At 41.4% G+C, this 21,528-nt stretch overlaps 1 protein-coding gene across 1 annotated transcript; it reads left to right on the top strand.

The window, feature by feature from the left end:
* The first annotated feature begins 19,198 nt into the window (after window positions 1-19,198).
* On the top strand, window positions 19,199-21,528 carry rgs5b (regulator of G protein signaling 5b). Its single transcript, XM_029250501.1, has 5 exons — window positions 19,199-19,314; window positions 19,726-19,809; window positions 20,044-20,108; window positions 20,325-20,491; window positions 21,039-21,528. Exons 1-5 carry the CDS (start codon window positions 19,271-19,273, stop codon window positions 21,222-21,224), a joined length of 546 nt encoding a protein of 181 aa, XP_029106334.1. The 5' UTR covers window positions 19,199-19,270; the 3' UTR covers window positions 21,225-21,528.

Below are 21,528 nucleotides of genomic sequence, written 5' to 3'. Positions count from 1 at the left end.
AACTGCCAACAAAGATAAATTGCTGTAATAACTCAAGTTCAGTCAGACGGCTGTTTTAACATTGTGTAATTTCTGAAAACCAGCATAATTTAGCCTTGTTTTGGACCAGTACATCTGGTCGTGTCAGTACTGAGGAGTTGCTTGTGGGCAAAGGCAGTGATCCACACAAGACAACATCCCCAAGGAGTCTTCCTGAAAATGTTGTTCAATTTCTAAAAACGTTCCTTCGCTGAGTCGCTGTAAGCAGGAAAACCTCTACAGAAAGGGCTTTTATCACTAGGCCAAACAAAAAGTTTGAGGCCTTGGAAGGCTGTGTGGGTGTACATATTACATCAGTTCTCCTTTGTGGGGTTCCTAGCACTGGAAGAATGTCACTGATTTGTTGCCTGCATAGGACTCTGCATCAGACCATTAATCTGCTGGCTCTGGACGCCAAGAAATAATGTCATTCCTCATTCTACCTCCACAGCCACCCCACACACTGATTCACACCATTTTGTCAGATTGATCGTCTGAGGTTTGTAATAGGTACTTCATTAGTACCCCCCGTGGAAGCAGAATGACAACATATGTAAAACATTCACACCTAGACAAATCCTGTATTGGCTATTCATATAGTTGGATGTCAAGTATTTCACATACTATTTTCTCATGGCTTCAATACCAAACCCCAGTATCGGAAGTCTCTTTATTTGAATCAGAATCAGAATCCGATTTGTTTGGCTAAGTATGCACATACATACATGGAATTTAGATTCGCTCCATAATGGTTCATAGTGTAGAGTAGACAAGACATACACACACATATAAACATACATACATACAACCAGTGCAAAGATGCATTGTTAGTACCAGAGAATAAGAGAACACGACAAGGGATGGAATAAATAATGAGGAGAGATTGAAAAAATAATGAGGGAGGGAATAAATAAGAGGGAGAAAGTATTGCACAGACTAACAAACAATCAGCTGTTCATGGACATAACAGCAGGGGGAAAGAAACTGTTTTTATATCTGGTTGTTTTGGCGCACAGTGATCTGCAGTGCCTGCAGGATGGGAGAAGTTCAAAAAATCTATGGCCTAGGTGAGAGGGGTCTGTCACGATTTTCTCTGCCCATCTCCTACTTTGGCTTACTAATTGTGACACGGCATTTGTTAGCACACGCTCACACAGGGAACATGGGCATCTATGGGACAATAAAGAGTAATTGATTTTCATGGTCTGTTAACAAGTCAGAAACATGAAGCGTTAAAGTTAATATATTGTAGGTATTTATACATCTCTCAACTGCTTTTAATTTAAATGCATTTGTTTGCCAAACTATTTTTTTGTGCATATGCTTATTTTGTTTTGTAAAATGGGTAAAGTAAACTAATAATGTGGCAGCATCCCTTAAAGGGAAAGCATGGTTAATTAATGCAAAATCCTGGAACCTGCATGGTTGTTTTCTTAGGCAGTTACCATGGTAGCATAATGAGTCCATTGAGTGTGTGCCAATAGATATTGTTTTCTTTCTGAAACCGAAAAAAGATACATTTTGAATACATTTACACACAGACCTAAAGAATACAACATCAACACACGTTGCTACGAGTGACAGTAGACATACGTTGTCACAGTAATAAATTATACTACAGCCTTTTAGTTCACTCCTCAAACTGCACTGTTTTCCTAATGCTTTTTTGGTGTATTATCACTTTCTCATTGAATTTATGGCCTACAACCATGTCATATCTCCTCAAAGCAGAATACCAGTACAATCTGCAGGCTAGAACATGCTTTAGGGAATTCTCCGTACACCCAACCATGGGAACTCTATCCAGATAAGTGTGCAGCTCCCAGGACTGACTCCGAGCAACAGGAGATGACCGCACACCATCCCTGTCTCCCACAGGAACTTTGGGCCAGCTTTACTTCTTTGGAAAAGATTGCGAGTGGGGCATGAAAGACATAAAACTCAGATCCTGGTCACAGGTACTTTACTGGTTTGTGGCTATTTGTGGCATTTTGGTTTGACTTTTTAATTCTGGAAGTGATCTGCAAGTATCATGCAGTTGGAGCAGTTCTATGCACTGTAGGCACTTTTTGTCCTTTTTTTAAAAAGAGAATGAAGATTATGCCTTAGGCTTAATTGACTGAATACAATGTTGTGCATCTGTGAAGCAGAGCGAAGAGTTGACATTCTGAAAGAACAAGAGCGACCACTTCTCCAGCTACCTTCAGCAAACACAGTGCCGTCTCGTCAATTGTTTACATCCACCCACGTATTTCCTTCTGACAGGTCGTCCTCTTTCCTCATGAGAAATGATTGATTCCACAAAAGTGTACAAAGCATTAAGCAGGTACTGGATGTAATCATTTCCTATAAAAGTGGTTTATTTCATCATTGGAGCACCAGGGGCACATTTTATGCAATGTTCCCAATTAGGGGAACTCAGGAAAACAGCCTGCTGTTTGTTCCTCTCTCCCAACTGGTAAATATTGTTTCTTATATGGGCAGCTCTGACAGGTTATTCTGAGAGTAGTATTGCTATGTATTTGAGCCAGATTAGCATAAAGGTATATCATCTGTAATTATTTACCTACATTTATAAGTTGGAATATAATAATCATACAGTCCATAATGACAATATGATTCAACAATCAAATGTGGTACACATCTACAACAGAATTCTAATAATCATTTGCAGAGGTGGATGGTAACAACTTACATTTACTCTATTACTTGCAAACCAGTATCTTACATAATGAAGTGAATTCCTTGCATGAAATCACCACTAGATGAATTCCTGCAGTGAAGAAATTAAGTAATTTCAAACTAGGAAAATGGGTTCCTGGACAAAAGTTACCTAAGTTTAATTAAAGCACAATAAAAGGTACTTTATTCATGACGCCAATTCTTTTGTCTAAAAAAAGCTTTACTTTCTACGGTTTCTTTTTTTTTTTTTTTAAAGAAATTCAACTGCTTGTCCTTGCCACACAGATCCTGGGAGAATAAGCAGATTCCACACAGACAAAGATGGACATGAATCTACACCAAACCACCCAGACCCTGAGGTAGCAGTGCTACCTACTGCATTTCTATGTTACCCTCGATTCATTCATCATCAATAACCTCTTGTCTAACCCATATTTTGGAGCACAGTGCGAGAAGATACACTATAAACATATTCCATTCAGAATATAAAACAAAGTTCCCAAGACCACTGCCTGGGAGACTAGGAGACTAGTCAGGGTCAAGGAAGAGCTGAATGGAGCAAAGTACAGAGATATCCTTAATGAAAGCCTGCTCCAGAGCACTCTGGACCTCAGTCTTGGCCAAAGATTCACCTTCCAACAGGGCAATGACCCTAAGCACAAAGCAAAGACAACACAGGAATGTTGAACAACTCTGAATGTTCTTTAGTGGCCCAGCCAGAGCCCAGTTTTGAACCCAGTTGAACATCTCTGCAGAAATCTGAAAATAGCTGTACAACAGTTCCCATTCAACCTGACATCTTGAGGATCTGCAGAACAGAATAGCAGAAAATCCCCAAATCCGGGTGTGGAAAGCTTGTCACCTCATATTGAAAAACATTCAAGGCTGTGTTTCCTGCCAAAGGTGCTTTACGTAAAGGGTCTGAATAAAGGTTTTTATTTTAATTTGCAAAAACTTCTAAAATCCTGATTTTGCTTTGTCATTATGGGGAATTGAGTGTAGATTGAAGGGGACAATAAATTTTAGCATGAGGCTGCAACCAATGCAGGAAAAAAGTAAAGGTCTGAATTCTTTAAATGCACTGTTGATGGATAATATGAAATTGGACACCACTGACTTAAGGTTTCAGAGTATTGTATGAAAATTCAGATAGCATAAAAATGATTTACAGAACCTTGAAAAGTGAACAATTTTGCAGTTTGAGAAAGAACGTGTCCCAACCACAGGGAGAAAGGATCATCAGTGGATTTCTCTCTTAGTATTCTATACTTAGCATTTAGTGAGACAAAAACAACATTAGACTGCTTGGCAGTCAGTAGAGAAAGGTTTTCGGGAAAACCCATAATTGGGCCCACTTGTCTTTGGGGTGACTAATTGATATTGATTTGCAAGCCTAGAAGTTAAGTTGTGGTGGTGTGGTGGGTTCAGCTACTGTCTGCTGTGGGGCAGGTCTGCAGTTTGAGCCCTGCTTGGAGTGTTTTGCGATGGATTGGTGCCCCCTCCTGGGTGTGTCCCCTTCAGCCTTGTGTCTTCTGTTGCCGGGTTAGGCTCTGGCCTGCTGTGGCCCCACTTGGGACAAGCAGTTGTTGACAATGGGTGGATGTTAAGTTTAAAGAAAGACCAAGATGTTTAAAATCAGCTAGAGAACAAGCACAGCAGCAATAACTGCTGTCAGTATCTGGATAAATAACTAATTTTCAATGCTGAGATTAAACTCCTCTTAGAGTTCAACAGGAGGGGGCACAGTGGAGCGGTGGGTTGGACTGGGTCCTGCTCTCCGTTGGGTCTGGGGTTCAAGTCCCGCTTGGGGTGCCTTGCAACAAACTGGAGCCCCGTCCTGGGTGTGTCCCGTCCCCCTCCAGCCTTATGCTCCGTGTTGCTGGGTTAGGCTGTGGCTCCCTGCAACCCCATATGGGACAAGCTGTTCAGACAATGTGTGTGTGGAGTTCAACTGAACCAGTCCAGAGGGGAGGATAAGGTTGATGTATCAACCTTGTTGCTAGGCCCATTCTATTGTGATGAACTCCTGATGAAATCGAGCACCAATTGTGATCACCCACTTATTTTTAATCTTACATGTTGTGCTGTCAGCCCCATAGAATAAAATGTGGTTGTAAAGATAATGCGGCGGGCTGGGGAGCAGAAGCAACCATGTTGACAGGATGAACGCAACAGACACAGTTTCAGCAAACAAGCAATTTGGTCTTAGTCGTTAAAATTGAGGGGGAAAAATAGAATAAAAAACTGTGAAAAAACTGAAAACAAGCAGAAAAACAATCAAGAAAAGAAAAAAAAAAAAGTCTCCAGAAAAGAGTCACGTTACACACCAAAGCCCATTCTAAGGAGCCTGCTTACTCCCTCAATACAGTCCCCTTACTTGCTCACACCAGCTACCTGAAATCTCTTGACTGATTGCCTCCCAAGTGGGGGCAACTGGTTATCATTAGTCCTTGTTTGTTTGTTTGTTTTTTTTTTCCTTTTTCCATTTTTCACTTTTAGACATGGTAGACATGTTCCTCTCTTGGAATTTGCCATCTGGCCCGATGTGTGTTATCAAGTCTAAAGATTATACCAATGACATTTATACTGTTGACATATCAATGTTAACTCTAATGCATATGATGGCTACACACTCACCTACATTTCACATATATCTGCAGTCATTATGCCAAAGGATGTGTGTGCATGTCTTAAAAAAGGTTACAGAAAACTTGCTCTTATCCTTTTGTGTAGGTATCTTGTGTACCTATTTAATAATTAGATAAATAGCGCTGTGTGTTTACTAACAAGAACTCTGTTCACATTAGCCATGGGAATAGCTAAGTTGCATGTTTAACATGCTTCAGTAAACTTAAATGTTAAGTGTAACCTTTGCTGTGTAATTTTGGCATCCTAACAGAATCATTGCCTGGTCAGGAACTCACCAAATCAACTAGACTGACTAAGTAAAGCAAGTTCATACTTTTGTGTTGTATATCAAGGTGCTTACCCTGAAGTGTGCCAGTAAAAATTACCCAGCTGTATAAAAAAAGTGAATTAAGTAGCTTATTGAATAAGGCAAACATCATAACTCATCTTGGAAAAAGCCATAAAATGACTAATAGGACAACAAGTAGTGCAGTGCTTAGTGTTTAGACCCCAAGGTTGCAGGTTTGATCCCCCCTCTGGCTATAGTACTGTTGAGCAAAGTACTTACTCTAAATTGCTCCAGTAAAATTGCCTGGCTATGTAAAAGGGTAAATGATTGTAAGCATGTAGTAATTGCACCCTTAACATTGTGAAAAAAGCATGAGCTGAATGTAATAGTCATTAATACTATCCATCAGTCTGTGGTCTTTTTTTGTGTTTATTTAATTGGTCAAATCAGTGATGTGCGATTTTATTGACACAGCAGATTTAATTTATTGAAAAGATGAGCAGATACTTTATATTTTTAATGATTTTAAACTGCAAATTTCAGAACATTAAAAAGCCTATTCTAAATCACAATAATGTATACTTGACAAATTTTTTGATTTTATACATAATACTTTGACTCAAATCAATTTTAGAGGGGTACATTGACTTGAGTATTTTTTATGTAACAGTGCTTTTACTTGTCTCATTTAATCTTGTTTTAGACTACCGGCCTGTAGTCATACAAAATACTGTCATCTCAGCAGTCATTTAACTGCATGAAACATCTTTTGGGATCAAATCTGCTTTCTTAGAAATGGTGCCTTAAAACTGTTTGTTTTCTTTTGTGCTGTTAGTTCTTTTACACGTTTTTTTTTTTTTCACAGAATGATCTATACCTTGGAACAAGATGTTTCTTGAAACATTCAATAATGCTAAACTGCATTACATATTTAATAATTAAGAATGATGCAAATTAAAAAATGGACTTTGCACTTTTGAAAGGTAAATATGTAGAAGTATAGGGCCCTCTCCAGTTGCTTCTAAAGATACAATATACAGTATTTGTTCTTTTTCCATCTGGTGCCACACATACTGGCTCATTAACTGAAACATAATGCATTAAACTTTTTTTCACCTGCTCTGAGGCCAATGGAAATTATCATTAGACTCCACTTCTTGGCTTTTGGGAGGGATTGGGACACATCTGCAATAGCAAACCATCTCACCTTATGAACAATTCAGACAGCAGGTTGTTCTTCAGAAAATGCAGGTGACTGTTGTATCATGCATAACTGACACTTACCTCAGACACAATAATGCCACTTTATTGATGCAGAGCATAACCTGTCAACCATAAAATAACCTTTCACAATGATTACACTCATCATTCACAGTCTGCTAGAGCCATCTAAATGACATTAATCTCAAAAAACTCCTAATGCTGCTGTGGCATGGGTACAGCACTCACCGGACACAAACACTTCCCACCAGCAGTGCAGATCAATGGCTCTGGGCAAACACTGTAGTGTGTTCTGTGTGCCTGTTCTCATGGTTTTGCAATGTGTAAACAACTCAGGCCTTAGTTAGCTGAGTATTTTAGCTTAAACCTGATTCTTGCGCATCCTTTTTTTAAGATAAAAATTTTTCTTTGTATTATCACATCTTGGGGGGGGTGCAGCGGTGCACCAGGCTTGGCCGGGTCCCACTCTCTGGTGGGTCTGAGGTTCGAATCCTGCTTGGGGTGCCTTGCGTCGGACTGGCGTCCAGTCCTGGGTATGTCCCCTCCCCCTCCAGCCCTACACCCTGTGTTGTAACAACAGAGTTCTGCCTTTTTTATCTACTATACCTTGCCTATATCTTACACGAACATTTACGATGCTTACAAGGCTGCACCCTGCCCCCATCTCGGCTGCTCGGACCACATCACAGTAAATCCCAGCATACAGACTACTCCTGAAACGTGCCAAACGGGTCCTGAAACAGGTGAAAACCTGGTCTGAGGAAACCATCTCAGCACTTTTAGGACTGCTTTGAACACACAGACTGGAATATGTTCAGAGATGCTGCTACATACCACAACACCACAGACTCGGAGGAATGCACAGCATCAGCGACTGGCTACATCAGCAAGTGCATAGATGATGTGACTTCCTTCGAGACCATCACCACACGTCTGTCTGTCTGAAACCACTCTTCCCAAGTGGGGTTGCGGCGAGCCGGAGCCTAACCCGGCAACACAGGGCACAAGGCTGGAGGGGGAGGAGGGACACCCAGGACAGGATGCCAGTCCGTCGCAAGGCACCCCAAGCAGGACTCAAATTCCAGACCCACCGGAGAGCAGACCTTGGCTAAACCCACTGCACCACTGCGCCCCCCATCACCACACGTCCAAACCAGAAATTGTGGATGACTGCTGAGGTGCGCTGACTGCTGAAAACCAAGACACTGCCTTCAGATCTGACGGCAATGCAGCCTACCGCACAGCAAGAGTCAATCTGTCTCGGGCTATCAAAGAGGCGAAGTGCAACTACGCAAAAAGAATCCACGGTTAATTCCTAACATCAAGGACACAAAGCGCATTCAGGCCATCACAAACTAAAGAGTTACATCGCTTGCCTGTGATGGTGACGCCTCGCTCTCAGACGCATCGAATGATTTCTACGCACGGTTCGAAGCACAGAACAACATGCCAACAGGTAAGACCACCCTAACTCCCACCGACAAGATACTTTGTCTGTCTACAGTAGACGTCAGGAAGACTCTGTCCAGACTTAACCCACAGAAAGCTGCAGGTCCTGACAACATACCTGGCTGGGTACTCAGGGAATGTGCTGTTCAGCTTGCAAATGTCTTCACAGACATCTTCAACATTTCCTTGAGCCAGGTAGTTGTCCCTGTGTGCTTCAACATGACCACCATCATCCCTGTGCCAAAGAAATCATTTGTGCTCTGCCTGAGTGACTACCGGCCGGTTGCACTCATACCTTTCATTATGAAGTACTTAGAGAGGCAAACACATAAAAAGCAGTCCTCCCAATACACTGGACCCATTTCAGTATGCCTACTGTCTCAGCCATTCAACAGAGGATTCCATATCTGCTACCATCCACCTTTCTCTGACCCATCTGGACATAAAAGGACAACTATGTAAGGATGCTGTTCATAGTTTTCAGTTCAGCATTCACCACAATCATCCCTCAGAAACTGATAACTAAGCTGAGCCTGCTGGGTCTGACCACCTCCCTCTGCAGCTGGATCCTGGACTTTTTGACTAGGAGACTCCAGTCCGTCAGGATCGGCAACTCCACCTCCAGCGCCACCACACTGAACACCGGCACTCCCTAGGGCTGTGTGCTCAGTTCACTGCTATTTACCCTGCTGACTCATGACTGTGCTGCAAAGCACAGTCAAATCACATCATCAGTTGCAACAGTTGTGGGCCTCATCGACAATAATGATGAGTCAGCATACAGAGAGGAAGTCACCATCAACACCTCATACAACAACCACTGCATCCACAAAGCCACCAGCATTGTGGTCGACCCCTCTCACTCCTCTCATGAACTCTTTGCCCTCTTGCCTTCTGGCAGAAGGTACTGGAGCACCCGTGCCACCACCAGCAGACTCCGCAACAGTTTCTTCCCTGAGGCAGTCAGATTACTCAACCCCTTGCTGCCTCTCAACACTCACCTGGCAAAGTCAAACAGCTAACGCAGCATGACTCTATACTACTGCACACCTGCGCTTTACAAAGCTGCATCAGACACTTTTTATTATGGGACTCGTTTTGCTGCTACTTAATACTTATTGCTGCTACAGTACAAAACGGTTTACAGTTTACAGCCCATGTCCTGTGAATTTATTGTCCTGTGTATTTATTGTCCTGTGTATTTATTGTCCTGTGTATCTACTGTTTTGTTTTGTATATTTATTGTCCTGCAGTCATCTCACACTGTTGTGTACTTGCACTTTATGTAGTCTTGCGTAGTGTTCTGTGTTGCACCACGGTCCCGGAGAAATGTCATTTCATTCCACTGTATACAAGCTATATAGAGAAATAACAATAAAAACCCACTTGACTTGACTTGTCCATCAAGGGTAAACATCCTTCATAAGAATACTGTACAAATCCCTGCTCTATGTATCATTTTTGGTTACACAGCTCTTTCAGTAATCTCTATTTAACAACACTGATACTAAGCTAGATTCATTAGGAAGGTTTTTATGAAATGGAAAACAGTGACAGTGCCATAATTAAAATTCTAGACAGTGATCCAGAATAAAATGTTATTTCTGAAGGGGGTGAAGGTGGCAATAAGAAAGGCAAGACCAAGCTCAGCACCAGGTCCAAGTGGTGTACTCAAGAAGCTCTACAAACCCTATCACCAGCTGTTACGTAGGCTCTGTAGATGCTAAAGGTGACACAAAGAAAATCACATTTGCACATCAGTGAAGATATGGTGATTAGCTATGGATCCGTGAAGAAGCAAAACTCTAGCAGAATTGATTATTTCAGAACTATCTCTCTACTTAGAGTAGAAGCCAACTTTTTCTTCAGCATTGTTCCTCATTGTTTACCAACATTCCTTGGGGCTGAGAGGAGGAATTGCTGGGGTATCAAAGTGCTTGGAGCATACTAGTGTTTTGACCCAGTTGGTTAGAGAAGAACGTAAGGGGAAAGAAGCCTAAGCAGCGCTTTGGTTAGAGTTCATGAGAAATGGCTCAATATTACACAAGCTGGTGGAGCAAAACTAGTGCAACATTAGATTAATATCAAATGCCTCATTCTGCATTACTTGAGTGATTTCAGTATAAGTGTAACAATAAGGGGGTTCCGTCAGGGTGACATAGGCTGGAGAAGTGGATAATAACAGACTGTACTATTTACCCATGAATATTCGTGTCTCAGCAGAAGTAGAGTGCAGAGATGTACTTTCTAAGGCAGATGTCAGGCAATTATCCACCAGAGCCTTCTTGAATGACTTGAACGATGGCAATAGGGTTATCCCGCATCACTGGAGAAGTCAGAACTTTTAGGAATGTTCTCTGGCCCTTTCTGGCTTGCAAAATCTCTGTGAAAGACCCCTGAGATAAGGATATGCTGTTATTCTATTTGTCTACCTCGAAGCTTGAGCAACATTGCAAAGTACCAGCTGAAAAATGGGCTAAAGTTACATTTCAAGAGCCTGAAGAATAGTTTTTGAATATCATAGGTGGAGGAAGTTCCAGAATATAGTGACTCAGGTGATCCCAGATAAGAAGTGAAGTCCAAGGGCTGTAGGGGGCATACAGAGCTCTGGCTCCAGTGTGGAGCTAGGATTCCTGACATTTAGCAGTGTTCTATCATAGTGGTATGACAAGGCCCAGAGAAAGGAAAAGCAAAAACCTATTCTGGAAAAGGTGTCCATAGGAAAAGCACTGTGGCAGGGAGGCAGCAGCAGGGAGTATTGAATAGGTGGACACTGATATGTAGGTTCTTCTGGGAAAAGCTCGGAAGAACTGATGGAACAGTGCTGCTCAAAAAGCTGGGGTGAAAGTTGTGTGCCCATGGAAGTGGGCTGGAGAGCTTTGCAGGAAATGTTGTTAGTAGAGAACATGGTGTGCTGCCTATCACAGGCAGTCAGAGATGGAAAGCCATCAAACCTGTTATTGAGGCTGGAGAGAAGGCATCTAGATGGCTGTGAAGCAGGAGAGAAGAGTTATGAGTTTAAGGTAGCACTACCTAGACGCAGGCTAAGGTCTGATCAACCCAGGTTGGGTCACCTGGGCATGGGTGCTGGATGATGAAAGACCCAAAACAAGCATGACCCCTGCTTACATCACCAATGATGTGAAACTTGGAGTTGATTAATTTTTTGGATACTTTTTCTAATTACATTCATCACATATAATGCAAACGAGGGGTGCGGTGGTGCAGTGGGTTGGACCGGGTCCTGCTTTCTGGTGGATCTGGGGTTTGAGTCCCGCTTGGGGTGCCTTGTGACGGACTGGCATCCCGTCCTGGGTGTGTCCCCTCCCCCTCCGGCCTTACGCCCTGTGTTGCCGGGTAAGGCTCCGGCTCCCCGCGACCCCGTATGGGACAAGCGGTTCAGACATATAATGCAAATATTGAACAAATTAGGTGCTTAAAGTTGGAAAAGTGAGTATTTCATTTGTGGTACACAAACTTTTTAAAAACTTTATCTGTTCACATGGTTCCAAGGAAGGGGGGGGCACGGTGGCGCAGTGGGTTTGACCAGGTCCTGCTCTCCAGTGGGTCTGGAGTTAAAGTCCTGCTTGGGGTGCCTTGCGATGGACTGGTGTCCTGTCCTGGGTGTGTCCCCTCCCCCTCTGGCCTTACACCCTGTGTTGCCGGGTAGGCTCTGGTTCCCTGCGACCCTGTATGGGACAAGCGGTTCAGAAAATGTGTGTGTGTGTGGTTCCAAGAATTGTTCATTTAACAGACTAAATCTGGAATTTTTCCCATTTCATAACAATTGTTCGCTCTACTTCGTACTTTTTCAGCTCAATACAACTATTGCTTCTTCCACCTGCTATCCATCCACTCCAGCTCTTCCAGAATGCCACTACTGATCTGGTGTGTTTTTCTCACTATACACATCACTACTCAACTCCAGTCTCTTTTCTAGCTTTGTATGTCTGTGTTAGTTTAAGACTCTCACCTGCCTATAGATTCCTACACCTCATTGCCTTTATACACTCACCTATCCCATATGTCCTCTCTGAAACCTCTCTTATGCATCTCTCTGCCTACTCTCTGTGACTCCATTATGAAGATGTGGTAAAATTACATTTACATTTATTCATGTAGCAGATGCTTTTCACCAAAGTGACGTACATCTCATAGAAAATACATTTTTTTGCATTACCTTAGGAGAAAGAGACATAGCTGCAGATGCGTGACTCTTAAGCACAGTTGGTTTCCTTCACTAAATGCACCGAGGTTCATCACACAAGTATCTGCATAAAACTTTACTAGAATATTGCCGATTAGTAATCACCTTTCTAGTAGTTTTTCTCTTTTTTTTGAGATACATATAAACATTTCCGTTACATTGCCGGAGTGGCTCTGTAAATGATTGATCTGAGCGTGATCACGAACAATTATACCTTACATAAACTTAAGAGATCATGGGCGAAGTGAGTCCGGAAGAGATGAGCTTTAAGACCCTTTTTAAATGTGGACAGAGATTCAGCAGTTCTGACCATTACAATAGAGCTAGAACCGAGAACCTCCATGCTTTACCTTTCATGCGTGGGTTCACCAAGCAGGCAAATGTGGAAGAACGTAGCAGTCTGATTGGCATGTAGCAAATGATCAAGTCTTTTAGATAGGTGGGTGCAGTTCTATTGATGCATTTGTAGGCCATAACCAGGGTCTTAAATTTGATCCGGACAGCTATGGGAAGCCAGTACAGAGAAACGAGTACAGGAGATACATGGGAACGCTTTAGTAAGTCACACACAGCTCATGCAGAAGCGTTCTGTATCAGCTCTAGAGGTTTTATAACAGTAGTGGGAAGGCCACACAAGAGAGAGTTGCAGTAGTCCAGACGAGATGTCACCATGGCCTGGACAAGTAGTTGGGCAGAATCTGTTGTGAGGTAAGGACGGATCCTGCAAATGTGATGCAGGATGTACCTGCAGGTCTGGGTTGTGGCTTTGATGCGCTGAGAGAAAGATAGACTTGAGTCAATCGTCACTCCCAGAACCTTAGCTGAGGAGGTAGGCAAAATGAGTGAGTTGTCCAGTTTGATCGAGAAATCATGACGGGAAGACAGGCCAGCTGAGAGGTGCAGGACCTCTGTTTTGGAGAGACTGAGTTGTAGTTGGTGATCAGATATCCATGCAGAGATGTCCAACAGACAGGCAGCAATGCGTGCAGAAATGTCTGATGCTCCAGGAGGAAACGAGAGGAAGAGCTGGGTATCATCAGCATAGCAGTGGTATTTGAATCCATGGGAGGCAATGACAGGACTGAGAGAGGAGGCGTAGATCGAGAAGAGCAGAGGGCCTAGTACCAAGCCCTGCAGGACACCAGTTCAGAGAGGAAAAGGAGAAGAACGGGAGCCGCCCCCCCCAACCACTTGATGGGATCTGTCAGATAGATAGGACTCAAACCATCTTAGTGTCGTTGCTTTGATCCCAAGCTGACTAAGAGTAGAATTTGGTGATTAACAGTGTCGAACGTTGCAGGCAGGTCAAGGAGGAAATTGATCACTCATTCTCTCTGCTAACTCCCAACATGTATAAAGATCTTTCTCTGAAAATCAGATCTCTTCCCTTTCACCTGATCTTTAAAAAATCTCCTCTGAATATGAAACCTTGGGACTGTTTAGTCTCTATTGTTTCACTGGGTGGCCTTTACTTAAAATGTCTGTCTCACTGTACTCTTTTACAACTTTACAATATTTATTACTACATTTACATATTTACAATAGGTCAATTTTGCAGTAGTCTAACTTATTAGTTTTTCATCTTAATTTTCTGTCTTTTCTTTTTTTTCTATTTAATATCTTTATTTTCTTTTTTGTCCAAAAGATTTATTTCATGTTAACGATAGCACTGTACTTGATCTAAGATTATTATGATGTGACTGGTAATCTGTATTCCGAAAAATCAGTAAGGCACTGTAAAAATTGTGACAGATGAGAACATGAACTAAGTGCAGTTCTAATAATAATTTGGAAATACTGTGGTTACAGTAGAAAGATCATAATCCTCCTGACACATCGCTTCAATATAAAGACATTTCTTGACAAACAGGAAGTGGTACATTTAACTTATACTCTTTTCTTTTTTTTGTGCTGCCTTCTGTATGATAACATGTAATTTCCACTTAATGTGTAGTAAATCTGTGAAAACACTTGGAGATGCAATTAACTATCAGTATAGTATATAAAAATAAGACAACACTGGCCTGAAGCGTGGCTTGATCGTTTGTCAAGTTGCTATGGTCAGCAAGCTTTGGGAAACTCTGTCCCCTTGGTGGCCTTTCAGACATTTTTTCATTGTTATTATTTTTAGCCTTAGAAAACTCTGGCCTTCGTGGTTCATTCCCGAAAACAGCAAGAATAGAGACAAATGGTGAAAAAGCTGCTCTGTGGGGAAGAACAGGGCATTTCCCCTGTAGTCAGCGTTGTTCATTTTGGCTGACTGCCATACCAAGGGAAAATTAGCTCAGTATGAAATGTTTCAAATGAAAACATCTCTGACTTTCATTGTTCGTCATGGCCGGGAATCCAGGAAATTCTCTTTGCGTGTTTAAGAAATGGCACGGTGTCTTGATTTCTGAAACATCTGACCTCTCAGATGATTTATAAAGTTGCATCTGTCATGCCCACAACAACACCCCAAATGCAAGCACCTGGCCGTAATCAGCGGGGCAGGGTATATAGGGTGCCACCTCACCGCTCTCAGGTCGCGGAATCTCTTAGAGACAACCGTCTCACCTGCGTTCTCAGCCTTCACCTTCACCTTCACCTTCACCTTCGCCTTGCCCGAGCTTCACCTTGCATCTTCCCTCCCTTGCCCACCTCCTCGTCCCCAAACCCAGCTTCCCACCTTCGACCTTCTCCTCGCTTCATTGACTGCGACCTCAGATCATATGCTAGATTTTATCATTTTTCATAATCTCATGTTTAGGCGTCTAACTTTTAATTAAATGGAAAAATATGAGCTACAAACCATAATTACATCATTTATGAAACAAATTCTATTTTGGCAACTCTATAGCCAATATTTATTCAGTCTCTGTACTTTGCAGAGCAGCTAAATATTGGCATAGATTTCACACAAATGACACACGTGGTTATTTCAGATCTCATCATGTTCTTAGGCAATATTATGTCTCTATATTAGATGTGGCACAGAGACATAGGGTGCTGAGTTTTTGTTAGAAGCTATTACGTGTCCTTAGTATGACGAGGAACTATGTGTCCTACAATACTGAGTTTCAGTATAATAAAAACAAATGATCATTTGTGCTCAGTGCTCATGTAACACCTTAGTCAGCTGGACCCACATTGAGGGCAGGCATCCGGGAAAGGAGAGTTCTGTTAGTTTATGTAACCTTACTATCTGTCCCTGTGTTGTAGGGACTGGGAGTGTATTCAGGTTACTGGTGCCAGCAAAGTAGGGCATACATGTTACTGTTAATCACACAAATGTGGCATAAGTAAGAAACACAAATGTGGCTTTTTGTAAGAAATGTACAGGCTCTGAAATGAATGGAAAATTGCCATCGGAGTTATATAACTTCAGTGGTCTGACTTGTTCACAATGTCTACCATAGATGTTGTATTTCATGAATCTTCTCTATAGTAGTAAAGTTATATGGTTCACTCTAACTTATATTTCTGGGTCAAAAGTTTGAGTGCATCATCTCATGTGGTTCAGAATTTGTGCCTGTATAACAGATTAGTTCAACATATTGAACTGAGCAAAGGTGACTTGCTGTCTTTAGTGTTATGCACTGTATTGTTGATAGTTGTCACAGTTGTTATGGAAACCTACCTTGCCTTACCAGCTTGGTGACACTAACTCCGGAAATGAAACTGCCTGTTAAATCATCCCAATTAACTTTAGTATGCTGGGATATGGATGAATATGTAAATACAGGACATGCATAACATGCTACACCTGTTTTCATTTAAAAGCAAAATAACAGCAGGGTTTAACGAGGCTTCACTTTCTTGTGAATGACTTTGTAAATATGCATGATGTAGATGCACATTATTATCATTCGGTTGGCGAACACTTTTGATTCAAAGCAACTTATGCAACTTTCACCCATTTTTACAGCAAGATTTTTGCCGTGAAACTGAGGTCAGCTACCTTTTCCAAACAACTCCTCAGACTAAATTTTTAGTTATTTAAGGGCAGTTCCTTCAACATTGCACTGCTTTTCTTATTTAATCCTTACGTTTAACCTGGCATTACAAGCTTGGCAACATGTTTATGGCTGGAACATAATGTTTTTGCACTCTTACATTTGTATGATCTTCCATATGTCATGACAGAAGAGATCGAAGAGTGATATAACTATAAAAGGTACACTAAACACTAAGGAACAGTGGCAACAAACAGCAAGGGAGGAGTAGTTCTCCACCAAGGTTTTGTAAAAAAACTTTTAAACTTTAACAGGACAGTTTAGTAAAATTAGCTGAATAGAACACTACAGCTGTAAATGTAAAGCCATGCATTGCAACATTAGATGACAAAACATATGTTTTCATTACAAAAATGTGAATACGAAAACTTTGTTTCCTCATAATGTGTATAAACTTTAATATGCAGGGACAATAGAGCAATTCCTGCATTTTGTCAAAACAAGGTTAAATGTCTCACTAATCTTCTCAATTCTGTTAATCATAATATAAGAAATGAGTTTGGAGAATTGGAAATATATTATATGTACACAAGAATCACAAGAATCACTGTATGCTCTCAAGGATCACTTGATTGCATCCAAACTTCTCCTATAGTTGATGTAATGACCTTTTAGAATTGTTCTCTGAGAGCTAAAATCTTTGTCCACTTTTTGGATAAAAGTGTCTGCTAAATGATCAATGTAAATGTTTTGATTTCACATATTACTCCTGATAAAATAATGGGGAAAAAATCAGAATACACATTCCCAGAAAAGCATGTTTCTCTTTCTCAAGGGATACTGCTAAAGCAACGTAAGATTTAAGGAAAATGGGCATTAATGCCTCTCTCTAAAGGGAAATTCAAATTTAACTTAATCAAATCTAAACTCTTAGGCTCGGGGCAAATAATTTGCAAGGTTACAAATGTTCCCCATTCTACTGTTTAGTCTGGTCACATCAGTACATGTGAGGACACCAAAAACTTTCATTTTAAGGATCAGAAGCATAATGTAAAATCTCTATCAAACAGGATGATGCTAGAGCAGAACAATTCACCTGTTTGCCAAGTGGGGTGAAAAATGCTTGTAAATTCTGTTCCAGAACCATGAGATAGATGCCTGGTGAGCAAGGACAGCTCGCCTGGCAGCCCAGTGGTGCTCCAGTTGCCTGATTACCCTTGAAAGGTCTTTCCTGACATACAAGGCCCATTTTCTCCTTGGTGCATCTACCACTTCACCCAAAAGCCTCAGCCTGAGGGGATGATGGTACAGGAGTTCTCACACCTCACTCAAGTCTGAGATCAGTACCCCATGGGGAACTGTCAGGCAGTACTGGCCTCGTTGACATCATCCTTATTCAGCATCTCACAAGTAGGCGGGCTCCCTCAGGGTCTTCCAAGTATTTCAAATCCTTTTATTCATCTCCTGCCTTTTTCAGATGAAAACTAATCCACTGTCCTTGAAAAGCCTTTTTTCTTTCTAGCCATTCCAATCTAGTGTCTCAGACAACATATAACCTATTGTGACCAGGTGAGGTAACCTTGAACTATAGGTATATCAATAATTACTGCAGTAGTGATTCCACAGCAGTAGCTATAGTTTTATAATTACTATAATTACTACATTGTAATTATAATTAAAGGGCAACATGGTGGTGCAGTGTGTTCTTTGCAGCTCCTGGGCTCTGGGTTTAGATGTGGGCATGGATCTGGTCAGTTTGTGCAGACTTGTCATGTCCTCTCTGTGTTCATGTGAGTTTCCTCTGATAGCCCCTGTGTTTGAGGTGGAGGAGACTCTAAGTTGGCCTAAGTGTGCGTGTAAGTGAAAGAAAGTACAATATGTGTGATTGTCCTCATGAATTGGCTCCAGATCACCATGACCAGTGGAACACACTCTCTCTATCACTCACACACTATGGGTGATCCTGAACAGGACTGTGGGAAGAAACCAGAGCACCAGGAGGAAACCCACACAGACATGGGGAGAACATGCAAACTTCACACTTCCTTTCACACTACTCAGGTCCTGTGAGACAGCAGCACTACTCGCTGTGCCACCCATGGTTAACGGATGGATGGATGAAATTGATTTTGAATATCAAGCTGTGTTTGTGATTCAACTTGGTAACAGCAATGGAAACTGAATTAGTATTGGGTTTTGATAAAATCAAAACATATTTCATCTGGTACCTTAAAAACATTGCTAAAGATTTTTAGTACATTAAATATGAATCTGATGACATTATTCACAATTAAGAGGAGGAGGAAGAGAAATGTAAAAGAATACAACTTGTTCTATGGCACAGTGTTGTCTAATTTTAGTATTCACGTATTGTCCTGTCTCTCCTGCATCCTAAATCAACAGTAGAGTTATCAAGAGCTCACAAAAGAAGAAAACTTCCCATGGACAGCAGTACTTGTATTAACAGTAACAGTGGATGCAGATAAACCACACAAATCTGAAGGATAACAAATGCATAAAATTACCAAGATTCCCAATATTATACGTGTCGCGTGGACACAGGTAGTAAAGGTAATTTAAAAATGGTAAAAGGTACAGAGTGAGATCCAATTGAATAGATGGAACATTTGTACATTTACAGAAAAACAGAATAAATGAGAAACATCCCTCCCACAACACCCATCTGATTGGCTAGCCAGGCTGATGACATCACAGCAGCTGGTGAATATATTGTGCTGGTTCCCAGGGTCTGGGCACAGTTACCGCATGGTTACCACTCGTCCAGCTGCTCAGCACTCAAGGATATAGGACTGTCTCCGCACACCACTGTTTTCACCCAACATGTGCAGAGGACTGGCCTTCTTGCCTGCCGCGTGCTTAGAGAGGTAGGTCCCACACCGCTGCTCCGAACACACACACACCGTGGTCTCGCACCTGTTCACAGCTCTTCGCTCACCGCACACAGGCATTTTGTTCCTGTAATTTTGTTTTTTTCACTTTCATTCATTTCTTTTTTCTTCTGCTGATCTTTTACATTGATGACTAATTCAATAAACCTGGCAGATTAAATATTGTTATTCGTAAGACAGAACACAAACAATGATAAACAATATGACTACCAGATAAATGTAAATGTTGGATATTATTAGTATATTTTTAGTGATATATCTTTGTGTGTTTCAGGGGAATCTTCATTTTGTTTGATAAAAAGAAACTATCACAATGATAATACAATACTGTTCATATATATTTGATACTAATGTGAAATATGGATTTGTATTTTTTTTTTTTTTTAGGGCTAAGGGACTGAAGACACTTTTTGGCAGCTTTATTCATAGATCAGAGATTTCCAGCAACTCTCATAAAACAGATAAACTAAGGTAAGAAGAGATACCATTACCTGTATAGTTACATGATTTCAGTCCATCTGAATGGGAATCTTCACTTGGAAAATTTCAGTGCTTTTAATTATGCACATATTGTGTGACAAGAAATGGCAGTAAATTAAATGATCAAATATGTATTTTGCATTTAGACCATCCCTGTGTAAGCAATGTTTAAGACGTATAGTGTATAAATAATGAAAAATCTAATTACTCTCATTTCTTCATCAGTGCGCCTACCTCAGAAGAATCCATGAAGCTGAGAGAATCCTTTGAAAAGCTACTTGCAAATAAACGTAAGTATTTCATATACTTACATACCCATTTTAAAAGCTGCCGTATCGTGAAATGTATTTTAATCATCGGTGGGAATCTTGGGTGCTTAAGCAAGCATTTCTACATTTACCATGTTGAGACCAACAACAGTCCTCTAAAGTATCTTGCTCAGTTGTGTCGCATACAAGCAGGGGTTAACAGATCAAGCGACTAACCTTGGTTTAATTCTTTAACAGATGGTTTAGCCGCCTTCAGGGCCTTCTTGGTGTCAGAGTTCAGCGAGGAAAATATCGCTTTCTATCTTGCCTGCGAGGACTACAGAAGCACAAAGTCGCCCTCGAAGCTCATCGCTAAGGCCAACAAAATCTATGAGGAATTTGTTAAAATCGATGCTCCGAGAGAGGTAATTATTTATTTTTAATTTACATGAATTTGTTGACCAGACACTTTTCAAAGTAAAAGCTCAGAGCAAACAAAATATTCTTTTATATACTTGAAAGAGTGGGGGGGGGCATTGTAGCGCGGTGGGTTGAACCGGGTCCTGCTCTCCAGTGGGTCTGGGGTTCAAATCTCGCTTGGGGTGCCCTGCGGCGGACTGGCGTCCCGTCCTGGGTGTGTCCCCTCCCCCTCCAGCCTTACGCCCCGTGTTGCCGGGTTAGGCTCTGGCTCCCCATGACCCTGTATGGGACAAGCGGTTCAGACAATGTGTGTGTACTTGAAATATATCTTCTGTATGTACTTTACTAGGTAACATGAGCATCAGGTAGTATATTGTTTAAAGACACAAACTTGGCAGTTTTAGCAACTAGGTGAGCTTTGCTTTTATACTTTGAAGTGAGGCTTTGTACTTATCTTAGATTTCTGTAGTAAAACATGAAGAATGATAAACACCTGAAAGGTAGATATGGTAGATGAATTAATAACCTCAGCCCTTCTCATCTGTTTCCTAGGTCAACATTGATCATGAGACCAGAGCCATTACAAAAAAGAACCTCGAGAGACCTACAGAATCATCCTTCAACTTGGCTCAGAATAAAATTTACACACTCATGGAGAAAGACTGCTACCCACGCTTTCTCAGGTCTGCAGCCTACCAGGAGGTGGCCGGGCGGCTCACTGGAAAGGTCACCAAATAGATTGTCCCAGACAGGCTAACACAACCCTGGAGCCATGCAATGTGAGTTCAACTGGGGGAGACGGTATCTCATCAAAAGGCTGCTGAACTGTGGTCACTTTGTGGCTGAAGAACTGTACAAGATCAAGTGACTGATCACAGAATGGGCAGCACGGAAGAAGTTATCAATAAAACAGACCGATGGATTCACACTATGCTTGAAGTTGTGCTGAACGGAACTATGCTGGAGAAAATGACTGTTGCACAAATGAAATCAAAACATTGTTTTTGTTTTGAATGTTTTACACTGAATTACAATATTTTCT

This window comes from Scleropages formosus, chromosome 3, assembly GCF_900964775.1.
Source record: "Scleropages formosus chromosome 3, fSclFor1.1, whole genome shotgun sequence".
NCBI classification, from domain to species: domain Eukaryota; kingdom Metazoa; phylum Chordata; class Actinopteri; order Osteoglossiformes; family Osteoglossidae; genus Scleropages; species Scleropages formosus.
This window is presented reverse-complemented; position numbering and strand designations above follow the sequence as displayed.